The sequence below is a fragment of the Astyanax mexicanus genome, chromosome 6, assembly GCF_023375975.1.
Source record: "Astyanax mexicanus isolate ESR-SI-001 chromosome 6, AstMex3_surface, whole genome shotgun sequence".
NCBI lineage: Eukaryota > Metazoa > Chordata > Actinopteri > Characiformes > Acestrorhamphidae > Astyanax > Astyanax mexicanus.
This window is the reverse complement of record NC_064413.1, coordinates 32,135,541-32,160,284: the sequence shown is the minus strand read 5'-3', so window position 1 is coordinate 32,160,284 and position 24,744 is coordinate 32,135,541. Positions and strand designations below refer to the sequence as shown.

General features: G+C 36.4%; 1 protein-coding gene across 2 annotated transcripts in view; it reads left to right on the top strand.

Annotated features, from left to right (window-relative positions):
• Positions 1 to 7,056: 7,056 nt before the first annotated feature.
• Positions 7,057 to 24,744, top strand: part of rspo1 (R-spondin 1) — a 42,464-nt gene continuing 24,776 nt past the window's right edge. Inside the window, exons 1-3 of one of the 2 annotated variants that reach the window (XM_015606461.3) lie at positions 7,057 to 7,932; positions 14,205 to 14,811; positions 21,656 to 21,847. In XM_015606461.3, coding sequence (XP_015461947.3) covers positions 14,715 to 14,811; positions 21,656 to 21,847 — 289 coding nt within the window. In that variant the 5' untranslated portion in view covers positions 7,057 to 7,932; positions 14,205 to 14,714. Of the gene's footprint in view, positions 7,933 to 14,201; positions 14,812 to 21,655; positions 21,848 to 24,744 lie in introns of both variants that reach the window. The other variant, XM_007251793.4, reaches the window with a different exon arrangement.

The window sequence follows — 24,744 nt, the reverse complement described above, 5'->3', positions numbered from 1 at the left end:
TACAAAAGTTTTAATGACTATTAAAACCATACAAAGCCTTTAAAAATTGTAATATATATCTTTTTTTAATTATAGTGTCAAAATATATTTTTTAGTAAATAAGTAAATAATATATTATTAAAGTATATACAAAAAAAATAGGAGAGCAGTTTTTCAATTAGTTTCTCTGATTTTGCTATTTATAGGTATATGTTTAAAGAAAAAGGAAAAGGTTGATAAATTTTACTAAATACAATTCACTGGGATTATTTACAGTAACTTACAAACTGAACATTCACCAATATCAAATTTATTAATTGTGGTTGTGTTTAAGTACCTGCTTTACAACAATTGGACAAAACATTATAAAAAGTACACCTTAATGCATAAAAAATACGTTCAAATAAATGTATTTCCAACCATCATCATCATCATCATCATCATCATCATCATCATCATCATCATCATCAGCAACAGTTCAATTTTACACTAAAATAACAATAGAAAATATAGTTACAGAATTTAAACAGAATTGTTCATACTAAAAAGATCAGTAATAAAAAAGCTAATTTGCTTTTGTTTTCTACATGCAGTCACTGAATAACCGGTCTCAGGGTGTAAAACACCTGGGCATTGAAGGGGTTAAAGTGATCTTTGTTGTGGAGAGGAAATCAGATAAAAAGCCCAGCAAACGCTAAGCTTTTATCTTTGGCCCTCACTCAGACTATAAGCCCTGAGAACCCAGTGCTCCTGGAAAAGCCTAACCTCGGAGAGAAGGCTCTGATCAGCTTCTTGCGTCCACTGTGAGTTTCATCAACATGTTAAGTCATGCTGTAAAACAGTTATTACACTCCTTTGTATAAGAAAAGCTACTGCTGTTCCCCCTCCCCACAGTATATGTACGGGATAATGAGAATCCCACTCTTCAAACAGCGCTGGATTTAAAACCTGGGGGGTGGATTATTGCAATAAAGGTTTATTAATTTCCTTGAAAGCTTAGAGGTCACAGTATGATCTGAAAAAAGAAAAAAAGTTCATACACTGTCTGCAGGAGTCATGTCTGTGTGTTCCAGTTTAACACTAGACTGACACAGGGGTTAACCCTTTATAATCATAAAGCATAAGGCAAAATCAAGCCTTCTTATTTTCAAAATTCATAGTTTAAAAGCTGTAATCATATCGACATTGTTAAACCCAAACTTTAGATTACATTTATTTATCTATTTAGACAACTGTTATGGCAAACAATATACACTCTGGAAAAAAAAGAGACCACTTAATGATGATGTTTTTCCTTCATTTTACCAATTTAAAAACATCTGGAATATAATCAAGAGGAAGATGGATGATCACAAACCATCAAACCAAGCTTGAACTTTTGCACCAGGAGGGGCATAAAGTTGTCCAAAAGCAGTGTATAAGACTGGTGGAGGAGAACATGCCAAGATGCATGAAAACCAAGATAATTCTACTTAATATTGATTTCTGAACTCTTAAAACTTTATAAATATAAACTTGTTTTCTTTGCATTATTTGAGGTCTGAAATCTAGCTATCCATGCTATTAAAAAAAGGGTAAAAATATGGGTTGTCACATTCTGTGAAATTAAATACATAACAGCCCTGATGTTTAAGCACAGTGTACATTTGACCTCTATTTATAGAAGTAATAGATAGGGTCAGATCATTAGGAAGACATTACAAAAGTTTCATTTTTGCCTGCTATCCATTCTTATTCCACATTTGATATTTAGGCACACTTTCCCATGTTAACACCAAATCAAACCAATCAATATATGTATATTGATTGATATTCAATGTACCAGTTTTCCAAAACAATCCCAGACACCACTGTGCTTAACAGTTTCTACACTTTTCTTGGGGTTGAATGCTTTAAATTTGCTGCTCCACATATTTTGGCTTCATCTAACCATAACTTCCATCAGAGGCCTTGTTTGTACATATTATCAAACCTTAGAGAAGCTTAAAGGCCATTTTTTCTTAAACTCCAGCCTAAGCAGGGGGACACTAAAATGTGCATGTTGTCCCCAGAAACAGGATTGAGAAACACTTAAAAAGCTATGAGATTTCTCCTTAAAGGGAGAAACGATTAAACGTGAGTTTTCGTCATGAACACATTACAAAAGTTCCATGTCTTCTTGTATGTTAACACATTATCTTAAATATTTGATGCCGTTATTGTTTGGAGTTCAATTCCTCCTCTGAATTACTGGTTCCCAATTGACACTGGGTTTGCATCAGTTGAGACTAACTAAAAAAAAAGCAGTAAAGTGGCTACACCTCCTAATAACTTGTAATTACTTTTGCAACAACTTCTGTTTTAACAGATCATCTGAAATTCTGTTTAGAAAAGAACTGCTTAGACATTTCTGCCTTGTTTAAATTAGGGGTGCAACAAAATATTAATATTGTATTGCGATAAATCAGATCATTTTTATTGGTGCTATATTATTGATGTTTGGCACCATATACTGATACATGTTTTAAAACATAGGCACTATAAACTAGTTTGACTTACTAAAGTTACTGTTTCATTACTTTACTTACTGGCACTAAGCAATTGAATAGCATAAACCTGTGGTAAAGAATATTGGTTGTCACATTCTGTGCAACTGACACTAATAAATACATTTTTCTGGTATTTTCTTATGTAGGAGTTTTGTATCCTCTTCAGTAACACAGATGCTGGGAAGAATAAAATATCATAGAATCACAGTATTGTTATTCCATTGTTATTGTGTACAACATATCGTGATTATATCATATTGCGCGATGCCTTGTGATTCCTATGCCTAGTGTAAATCTATGATCATTCTAAATAGATTTGCACCACATTATTTAAACTTTCCTATTGCACTCAATCTAGTAAATGCTGTCACACAAACCCGGCATAGATTAGCTACCAGCTGTTGTCAATCACGATCACTAATGACATGTTAAAGTGCATTTTTTCTTGGCAAGGTTTAAGATATTTCAGAACTTTTATCTCCTTTCTATCACCTTTTATCACTTTTATTTTAGATGTTTGCTCATCTAAAATATTGCTTTATTTTCTTTCAGTTGTGTATATTTTACACTTACTCTGCTTCAAAAAATATATATTATTATTGGTCAGATTTTAGCTTATCATTCAAGTTCATGATAAGTCCATACAATCCTCAGGTTTATCCTTTTTAGACCAGAATTATGTTCCAGTGACAGAAACTTATATGAATGCTGTTTTCTGTCTGTAATGCACACACAAAAATACTCTAATATGAAGTGTATATAAAAATTAAATCCAATTAACTAATATATTGAATTTATTTTAATGTACATTGCATTAGATGCCTGTTTAACATTTTATTTTTTAATAAATAAAAAGGGTTCTAAATAACATAAAATTAGGAAATAGTTTCATTGGCTTGCAAAGTTTTTACTGGCTGGTTCATGGTGTATTCTGATGAACAACAGGTCTTAAATAGTGATATGTGCAACAAAACATCATAGAAAAAAGAAAAGAAAAACATGATGTCCATTGTAATGGATGCAGGGTCTGAAAGGGTTAAACCAGCTGGACACATTAAAGCAAACTAAAATTTTATACAGCACTTGAAATTTAGCTGTTTCTAAACTTACAAAATACACACACTTTCCAATGTGTCTAGATATATTAATAAAATAAAATATGCTGTAAACTATACATATCATTTACTGTTACTATAACTTCTAATAATGATAAGAATAATATAAAGACAGCATAATTGGGCTGAGAAACATGTTTACTATGACTCTACGTCATGTTGAGGGTGGTTTATTTGACTCCAGTTCTGCTGGAAGCAGCTCCATCTCTTTAAGACTGATTGCTGAGCCAGAACTCGTTAGGAAAACTCTGCTGCTCTTTATTAGCCAGTGGCACGCACCCTCATCCCTGTACACACTGAAATGGTGCTAGGATTTCTCCACAACAAGGAAAGAGGAAATGCATTTGGCTATGAACGTGGATTCTTTGAAGTACTGAGCTTACACAAAGCTTTTTTTTCCCCTTCTGACACGATACGAACCCAGATATCGACTTCTAGCTTCTTACACTCAAAGAACGATGGACAGCTTAACGAAATAAAAACCTAATTATGGCAAACTAACATACTTCTTATCCTGACTGCCATCACTCACATGTAGCCAAAATGCACAGCTGTTGACCATCAAATTCCAAGCTAGCTAGACAAGGAGAGAGATGAAGCAGAACCCCCAAGTACAAGGTGCAATTTACCTTTTACGTCATGAAACCCCCTGAGAGCATCACAGCCACCTTCAATAACATCAACCCTGAGAAAAAAGTCACTGTTCCCGAAACAGTAGTGAAAAAGGCCAAAGTAATCTCACACTTTTGTGCTGTTTAGTGATTTAAGGTAATGTCAGATGGTTTGTTTCTGGGCCTGGAAGTAAACCAGATAAAAAGTATCTCATGTTTTGGTCTTAAGCAGTTTCTCAGGTTCATAATATTATTCCAGGTAACCTTATGTCTGTTATGAACAGTACATGTAATTAAGAAAACTTTTCAAAGGTAAATAATCTCTTCACTGTGAGTTTATTAAAAACATGGGAAATTCAGAACTTTATCAGAAAATAATACCTTGAACAAACATATAACAGTACATACTTATACTACACGTCTAAATAGTGTTGGGACAATGACAACAAAAGACTGGAAAAGTTAGTGGTTCTAATAAAAAACATAGCTGCAATACGAGAAATAATAATACAAAAAATGACTAGTTACTTGACTTGACAGTGTATAAAAAGAGCATTTTAGAAAGAAAGAGGCTCTCAGAAGCAAAGCTAGGCAGAGCTTCACCATCTGCAAAAAACTGCATAAAAAAATGTGTGGAATAATGCTGTGCATTGCTGTAAAAAAAAAGTTATTTATGTTCCAGTGATGAAAAATATATAAAATAAGAATGCTGTTTTCTGTCTGTAAAACATATATTATTTGTATTTTTATTTTAATTTCAGTGTAATACTTCAATGTCTAACACTGTCATTTTTATTTTATATAACTTTTATATAACTTCTTTATTTTACAAATCATCCCTAAGCAGTAAAAATAACTCATAACATTATTTTTTATTTTTTCCGGTGCAGTAGGCAGGGCTAAGCTGCTGTTTAATTGGTTGATAAATATCAATTCTAGTTGACAGCAGGCCTCAGACTGCATTAATGCATCTTCATTTAGGAGGGGTGTCAGTGTGTCTTTGCTATCGTAACAATGAGAAAAGTACACCTTCTGTGTCTCAGAACGCACATAATTAATTAACCAATCAGCATGTCACTTTCCATTCTCTTAAAGAGCCATGTGTGCTCTGACTTTTACAGACTGCATATTTGCAGATTACAGGGGCAGCTTCCTGTATGTGTACACCGCTTTTCAGTAGAAGAAACTGACCTGCTTATTCATGATCTATAGATGTGTGAGCAGGTAATTTACGACAAAATGTATTTTGTGTTCTGTTTATTGTTGATGAAAAAGTATGCATATCGAGCAACTGGCATGCACAATGGGTGGCAATGAACGTCTGACTGTTGACAACTGTCTAGGTTGTATTCAGTCAGTGGTGCACCTGTGTTTTCTATTACAAAGATGGCAATAGGCCAGTCATTTTCTTGAACATAACTCATTTCGAGACCACCACAACCATCAGCGTAGATATAAGCTCCTTTGTTAGGCGTAGGTGGAAGGCATTTTAAAAAAAGATTGTTGGCGGCGTGTAAGATAGCAATGAGCATCATGACATGCTTTGTGCAGGATGCAAAATAGGGCCCTGAGTGTTAAACTAACACTGTGAGTGTTTAACAATTTTTGCACCAGGAGTGGCATAAAATCACCCAAAAGCAGTGTGAAAGACAGGTGGAGCTCATTCCAAGATGCATGAAAGCTGTAATTAAAAGTTATTCCACCAAATATTGATGGCTGAACTCTTACTGAGTTAAAACATTAGTATTGTTGTAGTTTCCAAATAAAAAAAAAATCATATTGCATTATATAAATCTATGAGCACTGCATTTCACATTTTCTGCAAATAAATGCTTTAAATGACAATATTTTTATTTAACTTTTGGGAAAAAAATGTGTCAGTAGTTTAAAGAATCAAACAATAACATTGATTTTACTCAAACATAAATAGCAAAATCAGAGAAACTGATCATTTTGAAGTGATCTCTTATTTTTTTCCAGAGGTGCATATTACCCATCCTTCTTAATTATTTATTCTTGTCTGTTTGCTATTTATTGGTATATAGTTTCCCCACCAAAAATGTTAGTCAGTTGAAATAGAAGCAATGTAAGACTAACTCACTTGGTATGGTCACTGTGTATAAAAGCAGCATTTTAGAAAGACAGTGTCTTTTAGAAAGACACTCTAAAATTTGTAATCTAATCTAATTCTAAAATGGAATCATTTTAGAATATTTTTCTTTGGATATCCCGCCATGTACAACTTATAGAGCTATGGAAAAATCAAAGACCACTTAAACATTATGAGTTTCTTTGATTTTACCAAATTGAAAACCTCTGGAATATAATCAAGAGGAAGATGAATGATCATCAAACCAAGCTGAAGTGCTTGAATTTTTATACCATGAGTGGCATAAAGTTATCCAAAAGCAGTGTGTAAGACTGGTGGAGGAGAACATGCCAAGATGCATGAAAACTGTGATTAAAAACCAGGGTTATTCCACCAAATATTGATTTTTGAACTCTTAAAACTTTATGAATGTGAACTTTGCTTTTGTTTTCTTTGCATTATTTGAGGTCTGAAAGCTCTGCATCTTTTTTTGGTTATTTCAGCCATTTCTCATTTTCTGCAAATAAATGCTCTAAATGAGAATATTTTTATTTGGAATTTGGGAGAAATGTTGTCTGTAGTTTATAGAATAAAACAAACAGTGCTTGGTTTACTCAAACATAAACCAATAAATAGTAAATTGAAAATAAATAGATTCAGAAACTGGAGTGGACTCTTAATTTTTTCCAGAGCTGTAATATCATCAAAAGATTCTGAGAATGAAGACATTCGCCATTTGGCCATTCGTTTTTTTGCAGGATTTAATTAAGTTTAACACTTTCTTGAGTAAATGACATAGTCTAAATGTATTTGCATTGCTGTAAAAAGGAGTTACAACAAAGTGTTAATTTTTAATTTTTTTTCAGAAGGTGCATATTATAAAATATTACTATCTGAGCCAACCCATCCTTTTTAATGATTTATCCTTTCTTATTTATTTATTTATTTATTTTTGCTATGTATTTATCTGTAGTTTTCCCAACAATAAAATATGTTAGCCATAGTTCAAGTGATACAACAAAGCTTTATATTTCCAGCCTCCTTATAGAGCAGGAGAGTCCAGGCCAGGCTCCAGCACAGGTTTTCCCTCTCTCCTGTGTGTGTGTGAGTGTGTGTGTGTGTGTGAGAGAGAGAGGCTGTGTTGTGGACTGTGCATGTTGTGTATGTGTGTGTGCATGGTGTGTGTGTGTGTGATGGTGTGAAGGGGTGGGGCCAGACCGGTGGTGCGCGCGCTGAATGTGCGCTGGCTGGATGGAGTTGGATGGAACTTGCTGAGGCTGAGGCTCGGCTGAGCTGGATGCTGTCCGGGTTTAAAAGTGGATTTATGTGGAGAGCGCTGTAGAGTGACTGCAGGCGCGCGGGAAGAACACGCAGCTGGACGGATCCAGGTCACTGTGTGAAGATTTCTGATTAAAGCTGCTCATTAGAGGCTGCTGGACCTCTGCCTCCACTTCCATCAGTGCAGGAGGATCTGTGACTGACAGCTGCTTCTGAGGAGAAGAGTCCGAGGACAGTGACTGATGACAGACAGACAGACAGATACAGACTGCACTGATACTCAGAGTCTGGAACAAACATGAGAAGAAGATGAGTGGGACAGATCAGAGGAGGTAGGATACAAGTTCATTTCTCTATTTATAGCAACAATTATTTATTTATTTATTATTCATTATATATATTTTTATTATTTATTCTGAGAGATGTTATAAATATGTTAGTGACATTTCGTCATATTTATATTATATTATATTTAAGATATATTCATATTGAGTTTATACAATTGTTATTTCTTTTATATATCTATCTGTTTATATGTAAATCTATAGGTCTATCAGTGTGCATTTATCTTTATACATTTTCATTTTACTTTATTTACTTCTTATTGAAATACAATAACATATCTATGATTATTTTTCTAAATATTGTTAATTCATAGTATTTTAATCATTTTAATAATGTTAATATTTATAATTACTATTCCCATCCCATGTTCTTTTTAGACAAATTATTTTTTTTCATACAATTAAGTGCAAATAAAAAGAAAATAAAAAAAAGAACAAGTAAATGTAATAGGAATGAATAGGGATAGTGTGCTGTGCGTCTGCCCGTTTTGAAGGTCTGTGTCAGGTTGAAATATGAGCCCCTTTAAATGCCTCTATCTGAGTCTATTAAACATCTCGTTTGTTTTAGGACGTGCTCTTTATTTATGCTCTTTAAACCCAGTTATGGGTTTTCAAAGTCCATGCACATTTAAGGCAAAAGGTCACTGGGAAAGTAAGGACTGATTCTGGCACTGCACACTTGACACTGCTGATCCACCAGCCTCACCAGACTCATACTTAACTTATTTCCTCTGCCTCCTCTGAACTCAGCAGCCACTGCTCATTGGTCTGTGACCATAACTGAAATGAATCTCAATTAATAATTTTTGCATTTTTTTTTTTTTTTACATTTTTATCTTAGTTTCACATCCCACCAATATTGGAAACTTTATGAACTATCTTTCATTAATATAAAACTTCAAAACTGCATCTCAATTTATTAGCTTATGGCTCATTTAGAGGAGAATAAAGTTTGCAGCATGAGCGTGCTGGTATAGTATCTGCAGCAGGGATAGGGATCTTGTCGTCCTTCAGTTCCTCTGAGAAAAGCCAGAACACTAGAATGAATAAAGCAGAAACCTTTAAAGCCTGGCTTACCCATGTATACAGTCATTTGCCAAACTTGACATACACACAAACTACATGAAAGAGGCCGAGGTGACATAAATTACACACAAATGCACAAATTACAGTTATAGTCACGGCCAGTATTAGGATGTTTTTATACTTGTTCGTTCTTATCAGACTTGGTTTAAAATGGATCTAAGATATAACAGCATAAAGGTGGTGGACTTATGAAAATGTAAGCCAGTTCACGATGAGCTCTAGTGTTTCTTCGACTGGTAGGACATAAATCTATGTAAAATAGCTGGATCTCTAAGATGCGTTAATAATTGTAGGTAGATCTATCAGTATCTAGTATTTACTTTGAGCTTTTACAGCTTTTTTTAACCTTTTATTTCTTTACAAAATAAAACAATTTTACATTTTTAAAAATACTTTAATTTAGACTTATATTTACTGTCCAATGAAAAACAAATATCTACATTTTAGTCTGTTTTTAGTTTACAACATAATTTGAACTGTCCCTTACTTGTGTCAAAATTAATTCTGTTTAAAAAAGTCTTGATCAAAAATTCTCCTGAAATGACCTGAATTAAACTCTTTTTACATTGACTTCCTTTAAAAAAAAGTTAAGAAGGTTTTATCTATCACCTCTAAAGTTGCTGTTTTGGAGATACCAGTACATATTTTTTCATTGTTCTTTATTTATGAAGGCACTTAAATTAAAAAAAACTTACAATATTAAAGAAAATAACAGATTTCTGAAGATAAAATCGGTAAACAATCGTTGATATATGCTTATTTGTTGGAAGGGCTAATTTGAAGAATGCTTGATCATTGAAATTATATGGCTATTAGACTCCTACAATCAGATCTCCTCTTATCATAGCAATATTTGAAGCAATGATATGAGAAATTAGGTGGATGATTAAGGAGTAAATATTTGTAGAACGGTTCTCGTATAACTGCTGTCACAGCAAAGTTTGGTATCTCAAACCTTTCCATGTTTTTATGCTTTAACATAATTTCAAAAAGGCCGGCTAACTTGGCAGAACCGTTCTTGATGGACCAAGAGTTACAAGAGAAATGATTAAAACATTATAAGTTAAGATATTTCCCATTCTACAGCCTTGTGGACTTCAGAGTTCACTTGTGGGCTCACTTTGTTGCTCTGAATGACGAGAGAGTATGATTTTAGGGGCAGAAGAAGGAAGTTCAGGGTAGACCCACATCTGTTCTACATTCACACAGCTTTTAACATATAGTGCAGGACCTGAGCGCCTAAACGACTGAGGCTCCTGCTGTGGTCTGTGGTCGTGCCAGGTGTGCGTCTGTGCAGATGTTGCATGTACATTTTTATGTGGCCTTATATCTTATAATACTAGCTTTATAAGATATGAAAGCTTACTTTTACAGTCTGGATTGGAACTGTTATTGTACATTACAGCAGCTTTTCAGCGTGAGTGGGGGAGTTTTTTATGGATTTGGAGAGATTACGCTCATTTTGCGTCCATGTCAGTAAAAACGTGCTCTGGGGAATTTATAGGTCCGACGTACAGTATGTTTATTTAATCTTGTTAAAGAGACGACTGTACTGAAGGGACTGCCTGTAGGTTATTTATTTTTTTAAAGAGCTGCCTGGAAGAGACCTGAAACCTTATCAATTGTCCTTGTTTTTCTTTGCTTGCTTTAATGTATGGCTTTTAAGTCGTCTTATTGTTGGGCATAGAACAGACCAGACATCTACTTTGCTTTGCTCAGTGCTTTATTACTCACTGTGTTTACGGCCTGTTTATTGCTCGGGTCTTTTCATGGTTCTGCTTTAACTTGCTGCTAAATCTAGTGCCTGGTGGATTATACAGGGCTGTAGGAAGGTTTGATCCGGAATGGAAAAAAAAAAGAAAAAGAAAAAAGCTTTATGTGCTCAGGGAAAAAGAGGACATGGCCAGATCTCCCGACTATGGCAGGTATACTGCACATCCTCTGACTTTTTTAGGGCTCTTTTTTTATCACGCCAGAGTGCCCTCTTGAGCGCTCTCCCTTGGTGGCAGCTCTCTTTCATTGCTGCTTAAATAATTAATAAATCAAAAGAACTTACAAAGCGGGCAATTTAATCTCTTGAGTGTTTGATGAAGGGTTTCGGTTGCTAGTTTCAGTTTGTCGTCTGGCTGAAAGGAGGCAGTGGAGAAGAACATAATGGATGAGGAGGCAGAGACAGAGCTCAGAGTGAAGTTGAAGTGTCTAAGTGCCCCTCAATGAGTCCATCCCTCATGTATAGAAGATGCCTTCCAAACTCTTCCTCGGGCTGCCATATTAGGACAGCGCAAGGTCTTTGTAGTGTGACATCTTCGAGAAGATTAGAAGATTAGATCGCAGATGAAGAGGGAAAGTCTCTCACACTCTTTTGCTCTATGTTACTTATAACATCTGTTTAAAAAAAAAAAAAAACAGAAGGTTTTGTCTCATCTGCGACTGAAAATTGTCTTAAACAAAGGTTCCAGACTATCTTTCCTGGTCCCACGGCAATGGCATATGCCTGTGTCAGACATGACACATCGCTCCCAATTAATATCTTTTACTCGGGCCTCGAAAAGCCGGCGCTGCAAGTTTTTGGCTCGTGCTAATAAATATGAGGAAGGTGTTGAAGACGTTTGTCTATTATTCATTGTCAAAGACAAATAAACGCTGGGCGTAGAGGAGATGTCTTTGGGGAAGAGTGGAAAGAAGGTAGTGCTTGTGGAGATGATGTGAAGCTAATGGCCTGTTCCTCACAGCTCTCATTTAAATCATTCATCTAGTAGTGGTCGCTGTGGAAGATGGAGGCGATCCAGATAGTTTTTATGGATTTTTTGTACATCTGTACATATATTTGTGTGTGCGTATGTGTCTGTATCTGTGTGTGTGTGTGTGTTTGTGGTTCTGTTTTTGGGTGTGTGTTTGTTGGTCCATGTCTCAGTATGTGTTAACAATCATTTGCTTGGGCGTAACATTGGCTTTAGGCAAGAGCTCTCTGGATTGTGTTAAGCGTGATTCCGTTTGATATGGTTTCGGAAATACGATGACATTTCTTGTTACTACCGCTGTGGCCCTCTATGTGCCTCCTAGAAAGCACAGTAATTAATCAAAACACCTACGGTTGTGACAGTGACAGTGTCAGATGGGGTGAGTTACAGTACTTAGTGTAGTCTGAGTCTACACACCTTTCTATTTCCATTGAACATAAAATATATTCTTAGCCTAGGTTATTACTTGTATGTGAAACTGCCTCTATAGGTTGATATCCTGGACAGAGATTAAGCCTAGTCCTGGACTATACAGCACAGTGGATGGAGATTCTCCATTGAAAAAGACATTTAATCTATGCTGGTAAGTTATTAGGTTCAGTCTAGTCTCAGACAACATTTTTCTTTAATAGAAAATCTACATTCAAAAAGTTGTGTAGTCCAAGACTAAGTTCAAAAAACAACCCTATAAGTAGTTGCCAGCATGGCTTCACTTAAGCGAGGGCCTCCCCTCTGGGATATGTACCTTTAACAGATGATCTATGACCTATGAGAGTAATTAAACACTGTCCTACTGCGCATTAATACTGTTTCACAATGGCTTGACATGCACCAAGGGGCCTTTTCCCCCCAAATGAACTTTGACATGTGGTTTTATCCGCTGCTTGAAGAAGGCAGTCTGGTCGATCTCAAGATCATTCCAGATTACTTCCCTGTTAGTCTTCTGCGCAAACTACGCAACGGGAAAAATCATGCTAGCCTTGTATGCCTGGCCTTTCTCTGTGTACTTTAGCTTACTTTCCATCGTCAATGAACAATGGGTTAAATAACGCTCCTTAGGTCACGGAAACGTCCTGCACCTCACCGATAAAAACCATTAGCTAGAAAAATGTGATCTTATCAATGTAAAAGCTGCTGAATCATTCTGAATGAAGTTTAATTGTTTGTAATACTTTCAGTGTTTGGTGTGTTTCGGTATGCAAAGAATCAGCACATGCTTTCTTCTCTCGCAAAAACGCAGCAACGTCCAGAGGAACCGTGTCCTAATATGGCTCTGCTTTCCTAGACACTTCCAGGCACGAAGTCTCTCTTGCGTAGTTTCAGGCCGGCCATCCATTTCTACTGGAATGTGAGAATCAGCATTTTAGGATCAACTTCTCTAATCTATTTCTCTTTCATAAAGAGACGTGACAGTTGGGGTTATTTAGCACCGGACTCTCGTGCTGTGATTTTTCTGTCTTCGCAGTGAAAAAAGACAGGCTTCTGTGTCCTCATTGTTTTCCGAAAAATGGAGTAAACATGTTTTTTCATTCATCACCCCTCTAGACAAGGCAACTCCAAGTGCATTGACCAAAAACTATTTGTGGCATTTGCTTCATTGTGCCACGACTGCTAATGATTTGGTGGAATCGGCCTCAGCTTTGATGCCAAGACATAGCAGGCGCGTCTAGTTCAGCAGGGGCTCGGATATCGTGCACTTTTTAGCCACATGCATATACTGTATCTGGCAAAGGACCTCATAAGACAGGAATTTCTGGGTTTTTGTAGACAAAATAGTAGTTTACATTGTGTTTTGTGAGACATTTTTGTGTTGGTTGACGGCATGTTCTTTTAAGGCATTGTGAAGAAATCAATTCAGCAGATTCTCAGTACTTTTTCTATGTTTGCTGACAATGAAAGAGATTTAAGGATTATTGTAAAAAGACTGCAATGTAAGCACTGAAAAAATATATATTTTGTATCTCTTTTAAGTGTATCTCGATTAATTGTCCTAGCATATTGACAGTAGACTTTTTGAGCATATCGAAGACATCAGCAGTGCTTAAAGAACATTAAGGACCCAACTTTACGTGCACATTTGAATAGAAGTTACTGTATTAAATATAATGCTGTATTCAATATTTGAATAGTTTATTTAGCATTTGTCAAGATTGGTGCATTGGTATATTGTCATATACTGTAATATCGCTTCCATATCGCCGAGCCATAACTTCAAGAGCCTGGTTAGAGAACTCTTTATTTTCTAGGAGCGCAATTCAGTGAAGAGGTAATATAGAATTTCCCTCCAGGCAGGATATTTGGATTTTCTTTTGACATGCTGATTTAACAGAGCAGTTTTAAAGCTCATGTCTCATTGTGTTTTTCTCCCCCTTCTCTCCACCCTCTCCCATCCACCTCCAACTCTCTTCCCATCTCCTTCTCTCTCCCCAGCAGGTCTTGGCACTGACAGATGCGTTGTCACGCGTAGGATTCCAGAACCTCTCTCCATCTTCTCTTTTTTTTCTCTCTTTTTGTGTTCCCCCTCCTCCCAGCATCCCTAATAAGACACATGCTCCTGGGCTGGGGTGCTCACTCACACCAGCCTCTCCTGGCCGCCGCCGTTAAGGGCTACAGGCTGCTTCCAGCGCTGCCCGGCTTCATGGGTTGAAAAGGGTCTCTCTCTACCACTCACTCGCTCTCTGGGCATCTCTCAGCTCTCACTTTCATCTCAGCACATCTCTCTGCACCTGAACCACGTCCACCATCCTCCTGGTCCACGGCTGGGTTATGGCTCGTGCCCTGGGCATGCTTGGACTTGCAGCTGCAGCAGCCTCCGCCGAGGGCAGCGGTGGCCTCAGCTGGCAGTAGAGCGCTCCACCTGCCACAGCGTGGAAGGGGGTGCCCCCCCCCACTGCATCCGTCTGCCTGCAGGGGGAGACCCAGCGCAGCTGGGCAGCAGAGACTATGCAGCTGGGACTGGTGGCACTGGCGGTGGTCTTCCTCAGCTCCATGGGTTACAACAACAGCCTCAAAGTCTCCAGAGGAAGGAGGCACAGACACAGTGAGTCATCACATTCATCTTAGAAGTGTCTTAGAAGTGACCACTCTCTCTCACTTACTCTCTCTCTCTCTCTCTCTCTCTCTCTCTGTCACTCACTCTCTCTTCTCTCTCTCTCTCTCTCACACCCTCTCTCTTCCTCTGTCTTTCATCACATTTACAGGGTGCTTTCTAGTGGTTCACAGCCACTCAGAACACAGTGGTGCATTAGTTATAAACACTTAACTGCAGTGGTAAAGATTACATTGTTTATTACAGTGTTTATATCTGTAGTTTGCTTTCCCATTACAGATTATTATATATTTTTAAGTTTCTTTTAAATTATAACTTTTCCTTTTTGCTTTAATTTATTTTTTTGCTTCTTTAGGTTTATGTAAAGATTTTTTAAATTTAATTATGGTTGTGTTTTTGAAAGCTATAAACAATATTTCAGTAAAGTAAATTAGGATTTTGCCTTTTTGATGTGAAACTTACTGTTAATTGAGATGTTAATTTTGATTTGTGGTTTCACAGCCAGGGCTCAGCAAAATGCAAGAAAATACACCTTTCATAGGTAAATGGTCCCATTTGACCTCATGTCCCCTTCACCCTTAAATCACCCTATTTAGCTATCTGTCTTTTATGAGACAGATTTTATTTTGTAAAGTTATAAGCATAAAGTAATTTATTACATAAATAGATAGAAATATATGAATTAGAATACTAACTATTTATGCTAGTGTACTATGTTTTAATAAGGCCTGTCACAATAATCTTATATAAATATAGATTTGTACAATATATGGACATCACCTCAAAGATTTCTGCTGACCACAGTATTGCATTTTTCATATGTTTTTCTGAGCAGAAAGAGACCATTAATGTGTATAAGACAATATATTGACTCTTCTTATTTTATTCATGTTTAACTTATCTAGGATAAAAAATATGTATGTTTCAATTTCAGTGTTTGAAAATACTTTAAAATAATAATAATTATTATGCATTAAATGCCTTTTTATTATGCTCTTTTACTATTATCATTATAACAGTGGCATGAAATAGTCTTAAAATGACAATATTGCTTATTGCAATTTGTTCTGTGACTATAAATATACATATTATCTGAACAAAAAAGGGAGTGTGACAGGCCTAATGTTTTATAGTTAAAATATTTTGAGATAGTTTTTAGTACTTTTAGTACTAGTTGTTAAGGCATTTTTACTGTCATTTGTAGAGTATAAAAGAGCTCCCTCTAGAGAATGTTCTAGTTAATTAAACGTTGGAGACTTGGCAGAACATTCTTGCAGTAGAACGGCTGTACGAAAATGAAGACAGAATTTGTGGCTGGTTATTTATTTCATTTGTGGTTCACCATGCTTTTAATATAATCAGTCAGCTGCAAAAAAATATAAAAATATATAAAAACCTAAAAGAAAAACTGTGTGGTAATTGTCTCCTCCATCGCAGCGTTTTATAGCATGAAATAAATCATCCCACACAGAATCTCTCAGGAGGATCTTAAAATCTTAACACAGGCTTAACCAATACCCTGCCTCAATCCAGAATGAAGACGTTCGTTTTAATGAAGACATTAGTTTTAAAATGGTTTCATCAGTTTTATGGGCGAGCATGCTTCAGACAAGCGCTATTACACAACGGGCTGCGCTACTGTCAGATTTTAGTGCTTGTTGGCAGTCTAAAAATGTCTAAATCAGTGCAACAAAAACAGCTACATTTCATTTTGCCTGAGTGTTTAGTTGTGTTTATAGTCCGATTGTGTTTATTATACAGATTACTTTTACAAATGAGCTTACTCTGCATCCCAGTATTATATACTGATTATATACAATCCATGATCCAGTAAATGAGCGATCATCTTATCCAACTTATCCAACTCATGTTAGCAATGGATAAAAATAATAAAATCGTGTAAATACATGTTTTTTTTAATATTAGCTTACCTCAGCATTCCATTCGCAGACTATGGGGACTTTTAGGGTCAATTAGTACTAAGCGTATATGTATCTTGGTTACATATTTATCTGGGTCAAAGCTATTACTATTTGTTTGTTCTTGATTTTCTATGAAATCGGATCTTGGAACTGTTGCCACAGGTTACGCTAAGGGACGCTTCTATTAATTTAATAGTGTTTATTTAATATTCTTGAATTTACGGCACTTAATGTGCTGTCTTCACCCGTTCTTGCTTTCTTGTGTTTTGTCACAATGACCCCGATGTTAAACTTGCACTAATTCAACCAGCTATCCACACTAGCTTGAATTCCTGGAAAATCAGAGTTCTGTGTGTGCTTTCTTGACCAGAACTGAATTTTGGGCCAAAAATGTCTCGTTGTGATGTCCAGCTAAGCTGAGCAAGATTACTGTTTTCATTTTAGGAAAACAGACTGCAGTTCATTTATCCTCCGCTCGTTTATTACCTCCAGGATGCTTGAGCAACAGCAGAGAGAGAGAGAGAGAGAGACAGTGGAGGGCAGATTTATGCTTCATATTAATTTACTTCAACTCTGACGATGATCTTTCCGCTACAAGCTGGGCATGAAGGCTACTCAACGTACAATCTTATCACTTGCTGTCCTTCAGGATGGACAAACGACGTCATGAAGTCCTGCCTCCACCGATGAGGTGGCTCCTGCTGCTGTTCTTTATTTTTCGTGACTGCGGACAGTTGTGCCTCAGCTTGTGCTACATTGTGTTGGCTAACCACTGTTCCATAAACCCAACCAAAACAGTGATTTGCCCCAACCATCTATCATTTCATATTTGTTGTTTCTACGCAGAGGCTTGTTCACTTTGAGGGCGTGGAAGGAATGCAGTGATCAGATGAAGAACGCCTGTGCGCTTGATGAGGCTCTGTAGCAGAAGTGTAAATGGTGCTGAAGACGTGTTTATGTTTAGAGTCGCTGGTCAAACTCATTCTGATTCAAACACCTTGAGGCGGAGTTCTGTACCGAGTTACACGGGCCGAACAATATGGCTCTCGCGGTTCCTCTTGTAATGTATGTTTTGTTGAGGAGCGCCTTCACGTCTGGCGACAGCGGCCTTTAATTGATGTGAATGATTTATGCAATACATCTACATAACACAAAGAGCAAAAATGTGAACCTTTTACGCAGATGTTCTCCTGGACCTCCAGGGTCTTTTGTGTCTGCGCGATTTTTTCCTGTGTGTGTTTTTTCTCACCATATGTTCAGTGCAAATCCGTCATGTTCCCAGTGCCTCTGCCTCGTATACTGCGGTTAGATAAGGATTATAAGAATCACAACTGGGAGAAACATAGGTGTTGCATAGACTAATCGATTAGTAGCAGCAGTGGGAAGCTGTTGACTAGTCACAAGAAGAAAATTAATAGAAATTTACGCTTTTGAAGCAAGCTACATAAAACTGGACAATTTTGTTATGGTAATGGCAAAATACAGTGGCATGAAAAAGTTTGGGCAACCCTGATAATTTTAATGATTTTTCTTAATAAATTATTAGTTATTTAAATCAGCAAGTTCAGTTAAATATATCATATAGCAGATGAACACAGTGATATTTGACAAGTAAAATTAAGTTTATAGGATTTACAGAAAGTGTGTAATAATTCTTTCAAGAATCAGTGACAAAGTTAAATTTGTGCCGATGCTGGATACTTCAACAAGACAACAACCCTAAACACTAAAGACTGCTCAAAATCTACTAAAGCCTTCATACAGAGAAACAAGTACAATGTTCTGGAATGATCATCTCAGTCCCCAGACCTGAATATTACTGAAAATCTGTGGTGTGATTTAAATCTGCTGTTCATGCTCAGAAGCCATCAAACCTGACTGAACTGGAGATGTTTTGTAAAGAAAAATAGTCCAAAATACTTTCAACCAGAAGCCAGACTCTCATTGGAAGCTATAGGAATTGTTAACAGGCTGTTATTTCTGTAAAAGTAGGATCTAATAAATATTGATGTAATTTTTCTGTTGGGGTGCTCAAATGTATGCACCGGCCTAATTTTGTTTAAAGAATTATTGCACACTTTCTGTAAATCCTTTAAACTTTTTACATACCACAGTACTTTTTAAGCATATAGAGGACATTATTACTGCTCAAATAACGCTGACCTTACTGTGTATTTAGCGTAGTTTAATTAGATGACTTGGTTTATATTTTTAATAACTAGTAATAAATCTGTTTAAATATCATGACATAATGTTTTTACCAGTGATTTGAAGCTATACAGAATATATGCAGAATAACTTTGTAGAGAACATGCTTTATACTTTACTTTTTTCTTATAAGTACCACATTTAGCCTTGAGGACAGATCTGCACTCTGTTGATAGTTTAATCTCAGAGGCTTCATGAGGTAGAGTCACCTGACTCTTGAAGGAGTTCCTGGAGGTGCTGAACAATAGTTGCTGTTTTTCCTTCATGCTGTGAAGCTCCAGCTCATCCCAAATCACCGTAAATCACCATCTCAGTTGATCAGGTTTAGGTCAGGGGATTTTTTTTTCTTTAATATTAATCTACAATGTAGACAATAAATTTAAAAAAAAAATGAAGACAAACATTGAATGAGAAGGGGTGTTTAAACTTTTGACTTGTACTGTATTTGTTGACTGCAGAAGGAAGATAATTTAGCAGAATATTACAACATTACTGTCATGTTTACTCCCTGTTTAAAAATCCACTGTGTGGAAGCCAGTATTTAGCTGGTATTTGAAATACAGTTTGACGCATTTGTTCCTGTTGTCAGCATTAAAGAACACTATTTAAAAAGAGCTACAAATAGCAACTTCCTGAGTTATAGTTTAGTTGCTTCAGGATTGGTAATTGGTAATATGGTAATTACAACTAGTCGACTAGTTAAGTACTTTTCAAAATAACTAGTTGACTAGTAAAAAGGCTATTCATGAAGCTCCTATAGCCAGAGCATTCTAGTGGGCTTTTAAGAATCTGATTTTTAACAGTTTAACAATAATGATACATATGACCTGAACATCTCAACACCTTGGCTTTCAGTTATATATATATATATATATATATATATATAGATAGATAGATAGATAGATAGATAGATAGATAGATAGATACTTTATTTATCCCGAAGGAAATTTAGGAATAGAATAGAATAATTATAGAATTATAGAATATATAGAATAATTAATTCTTTATTTGTTAATATTAGCAGTGATAAGGTAATGGCTTATAAGCTACTTGCAGGCATCCACATGCAGTGCTGACCTCACTCCCCATGGGTGCAGCTGATTCTCAGAGGTGTATTTTTAACACTTTTACCATCCGCTTTATCTCAACGAGACAAGCCTCGCTGATGAATTGCCCTCAGAGTGTGTATATTTAGAGATGATACCGTGTAGACCTGTAAATCAGTGCAGATGACCGCGGTTTTGACGGTGATTGGCCCCAAAAACAGGATGTGCACTTTATGCAATCCTTTCTTTCTACAGTTGGCCACAGAGACTAGCATTTTTTGGACCACAATAACAGTGAGATTGCGAGCATTCATGCATGAACGACAAATCTGAGCTTTTTCTTGAGATTATTCAGTGGTGTCAGTTGTCACTTTTAGAAAATATATTTGTTTTCATAGAATGATGCACAGACCAATCAGAATATTAGGATTACCACATTGTTTCTACACTCACATTCCATTTTATCAGCTCCACCGATCATATAGAAGCACCTTGTTATTTGTTATTTGTAGTACTCATAGACTGTGTATAGCTGGACAGAGCATCGTCTCTCAAAAGTGAAGCCACCATAGGTCGGGCGCCCCCTGCTGTTCGGTTTCAGAAAGCTGTATAACCCCACCCATCCCCATAGGTTTCAATGTCAAAACAGACAACTTTTAATCACGTTTTTTTCTAATATTCTGTAATTCTACCTCCATTATTTAAATGCAGCAGCTAGTGTAACCTCTGCTTATATTTTACATTATTATATCCCCACAGAACTCGCTTTTTAAAACGTTATTCAGCTCTATTCAAAAAAGGTGTGGTTATTGTAAAAGGGCTGGTTATGGGCGGGACCGATAACAGACCGTCAGCTCCGCTCTGCAGCCTGTGACCGCGAGGCAGCCCTCAGGGGCGGGGTTATTCAAATGAGTAGCTGTCTCTCCACAGTCTTTCTCCCTCCTCTGGGCTCTACTGCGCAGACTCGGGTATCAGGATCGGCAACATGGTGGAAGATTTTGGCTTCATTTTCACTGAATGAATGGGAACGGAGACACAACGTGATCTTTTTTTACAGTCTCTGGTAGTACTATACTGTAACCTGTTTGAAAACCCCAGCAGCACTGCTGTGTCTAATTTACATACAGCAGGGGTCATCAAAACATCTGGCCCGTGAGGTTGTTTGAACTATAATGAAGAATAATGAAAAAAATAAAATGCCTCTCTGGTGAGCTTTTGTTTCTGCCAGTTATCGTTTTTCCGCTCGTTCTTGGGCTCCCTATCTCCTTATAGGGGCATTTTTTTCACTAATTCACTAGCCAGGGCAGTGGTAGTATATTGGACTGCGATCCTGATGCCACAGGTTCGATCCCACATGAGCAGTGGTGTGTTTATTTGTTTATTTTTTCTTTCTTTCTTCTTGGGCTTACCTGCTTTGAATTTAACTGTTCTGCAATAAGGTTCAACAACCCTCTGGGCTGGAGAGCTACTATTTTCCAGAACAATTTTTTATATAGTAAAGTATGCAGAGAAACAGGTAGATAACCTGATCTGTGTCTCTTCATTTGAAAGATTTAAATAACTTTTTAATACAACATATTGAGGTCTTCTGAACAGTGTAAACAGGCTGTACTAATAATATTCTGTGTCTTTGTTGTTTTCACCTCTGTATCCCAATAGCAAGTACTGAAGTACCGCCATCATGCTCCAGTGGTTGTGAAAGCTGCTCTGAATACAACGGATGCACCAAATGCCGACCGCGGCTTTTCATCCTTCTGGAGCGGAGTGAAATTCGTCAGACAGGGGTGTGCCTGGCAACCTGTCCTGTAGGATATTACGGCATTCGTAATCGTGATGTGAACAGGTGCACACGTGAGTATTTTTTTGATTATACAAATTAAAAAGAGCATACTTACAAATCGAGCTTTCTAAATCAGGTTTGTGAACAATTTTAGAAGATGATGACACTAATTAAACATTGCATTTAAAAGTTTGGGCACCTCTGGTTAAAATATTGCTTATTGTGCGTTATTAAGTAAGTAAAAGAGAAACTGATCTCCAAAAGGCATAAAGTTACAGTTATATGAAACATTCTTTTTAAAATAAAATTGGTGCAGATTTTTTGTTTTAGAGTGAAAAAGCGAAAGAAGCCAATGCAAAGGTTTGTATAGGCCTAAATGATTTGAGCTCTCAGATTACTTTCTACCAAGGTCTGTTTTAGCTTGTTAGCTATGGTTATTTCTTGTTCAAAGTCATTTTAAGCAAATTTAAAAACACATGTATACTTAACAAATACTTCTAAAACTCCTACAACCAGCAGCAATCCCCTCTAAGCAGTTGCCTTTCATCTGAAAATTAAAATTAATCAGTGCCCACAAAGCTGACAATGGATATAAGAAGAAAGCAAAGCCTTTTTAGGCATTATGTAATGTCATTTAGAAATTACAGGGAATTGGAAGGATATTTTAGAAACTTTTTTCCAAACTCTTTTGGTTACAAAAAGCAACAGTGTGTTTGGAGAGTAAGAAGGATGCAGAATTCATAGACTGCACACTTGCCCATCTGTTAAGCATGGGGGTGGATGAGGGAATATTTCTGTGATCACACCGTCACTTAAAACATAAATTGTGATTTATTGCTGCTTTACTTGCACTTTTGCACCTTAAATAGCTAATCTGTTACAGTATATTGTGCAACAGTGTATTATTTTTTATAATAATAATATATTATAATTTTTTCCTGTTAGTCTTGTAGTCAATTTTATTATAGTTTAGCTTATCTTAATCTTAGTTTCTTAATATTAATCTATATTAATAAAGCTGTATCTGAGTCTGAATGTATCCAGTCAAATGTCACGTCTGGTGCTGTTAGCTCCTCTGTCCCTTCCACACCAAGCTCTAACGGAGGTTCTCAGGTTAACAACTACACTACCCAGAATGCACCACCCGCTGACATCACGCACTCACCTGATCACGTGACACCTCACCTGCTTCCTCCTGGAAGTCCCGAATACTGATTACTGGCACTATAAAGGTGCACGCCAAACAGACTACCACGCCGCGTATTGTAGGTTATCCTCGTACAAAGCGTTACTTATCTCTTGTCTCAGTTTACTTTGTGTATGACCTTGCTTTTGTTTCTCGACGCCGATTCTTGCCTCTGCCTTTGATATTGGATTGTTTGTGTATGACCTGGACTGTGCTTTCACCACCGCCTCTTGGATTATCTCTGATACTGGATTGTTTGTGTATGAACTCTGGACTGTCTCTCGTTTATGGTATGGTTTTGTCTTCATTGCTCTGTCTACTGGTGATTACCCTTATTTCTGTATCGACCCTGATTACATCTGTTTATTATTTTAATAAACATACTTTGTTTTTATCAGTATCTGCGCTTGTCTGCTATTCTGTTCTGACCATGACATCAAATGGCAGCAAATTCTAGAAGCCATTGCCACACTATGTTTAAAAGACTCATAGCAAGCTGTTTATAAGCTGTAATGCTTACCAAATGCTTGTTTTCAGCTTTAAAGTAAGATACTGCACATTTTGCTTGGCACTGTAGCAGTGAATTTATTTAAGTAATATAAAGTAAAATATAAAAAAATAAGTAATATAATTCTTTCTTTACAAAATGTACAATTCAAATATACCCTAAATCCATCAAATACTTAAGTACTTAAGTGAGTAAACAGACTAAAAATGATCCACCTCTGCTGAAAAGAAACTAAAATCCTTTTTTGAACATGATGTTTATTGTTTTCCCCTGCTCTCCTTAGTCAGATCTCGACAGATGAACAACTGCTTTATTAAACACGACTTATGTCTTATACATTTTTATTATTACTTTCTCTAGAATCTTGCACTGGCCTGGTCGTTTTTAACGTGATATGGGAATATGACTTAATTGTTTTGGACGATGTACACAGAAGATGTTTAATGATATGATTGTCATGCTTAACAAAAACCCGTATGAAAGTAGAGAATCATTCATTACATGCAATTTGAGGAACTCCACCAGTGGCAGTAAACCAGAGCGTCTTACCCAGCGTTGCTGAGCCAACGATCTGTTTTCTCTTACTTTGTGGGTGAAAAACAGGATTCGGGGAAAAAATCCAAAGCAAAACATTGGTAATACACTGTTTGTCTGTTTCTGTAAGGAAGTCTACATTATTACTTTGGCTTGGAAGCAGAGAGTTCATGTTAGTTCACAGCTCCTCCACCTTTTTCTACTCAAACACTAACAGTCAGGACCATAGATTATTTATACAGTATATTTTTGAATACATCACCTCTATACATCAAATTAGTGTATTTAAAATGAATTAACATGTGATTGAAGGATTTATCGAAAATATGACACTAATATTTAGGAATTACAGTTATTTTTTAGCATTTGACAACTAATTTGACGGATATTTTTTTTTCATGGATACAGATGATTTGCCATCAATTATTGTGTAGAGTCTGAAAACTAGAAACATCAGTAAATGAGTTTCTTCCTTCGAGCTGATTTACTAGACCTTTATTGCTACTCTCTTTATTTACTGTGGGTCTTTCTTTGTTTCTTCAGTCTTATTATTATAGAGTAAAAATTATATTCGATTGAGTTAGGGCAAGGTGACATAAAAAAACTCTATAGTTTTATCATAAGAGGCTCTTAAGATTCAGCAGTAGGTTTGGGTCACTATCTATCTATACAGTGAAACACCATCATGTCAGTTTTGTAATATTGCCTGAATCTGAGCAGAAAGTATAGCTTTATCTTTT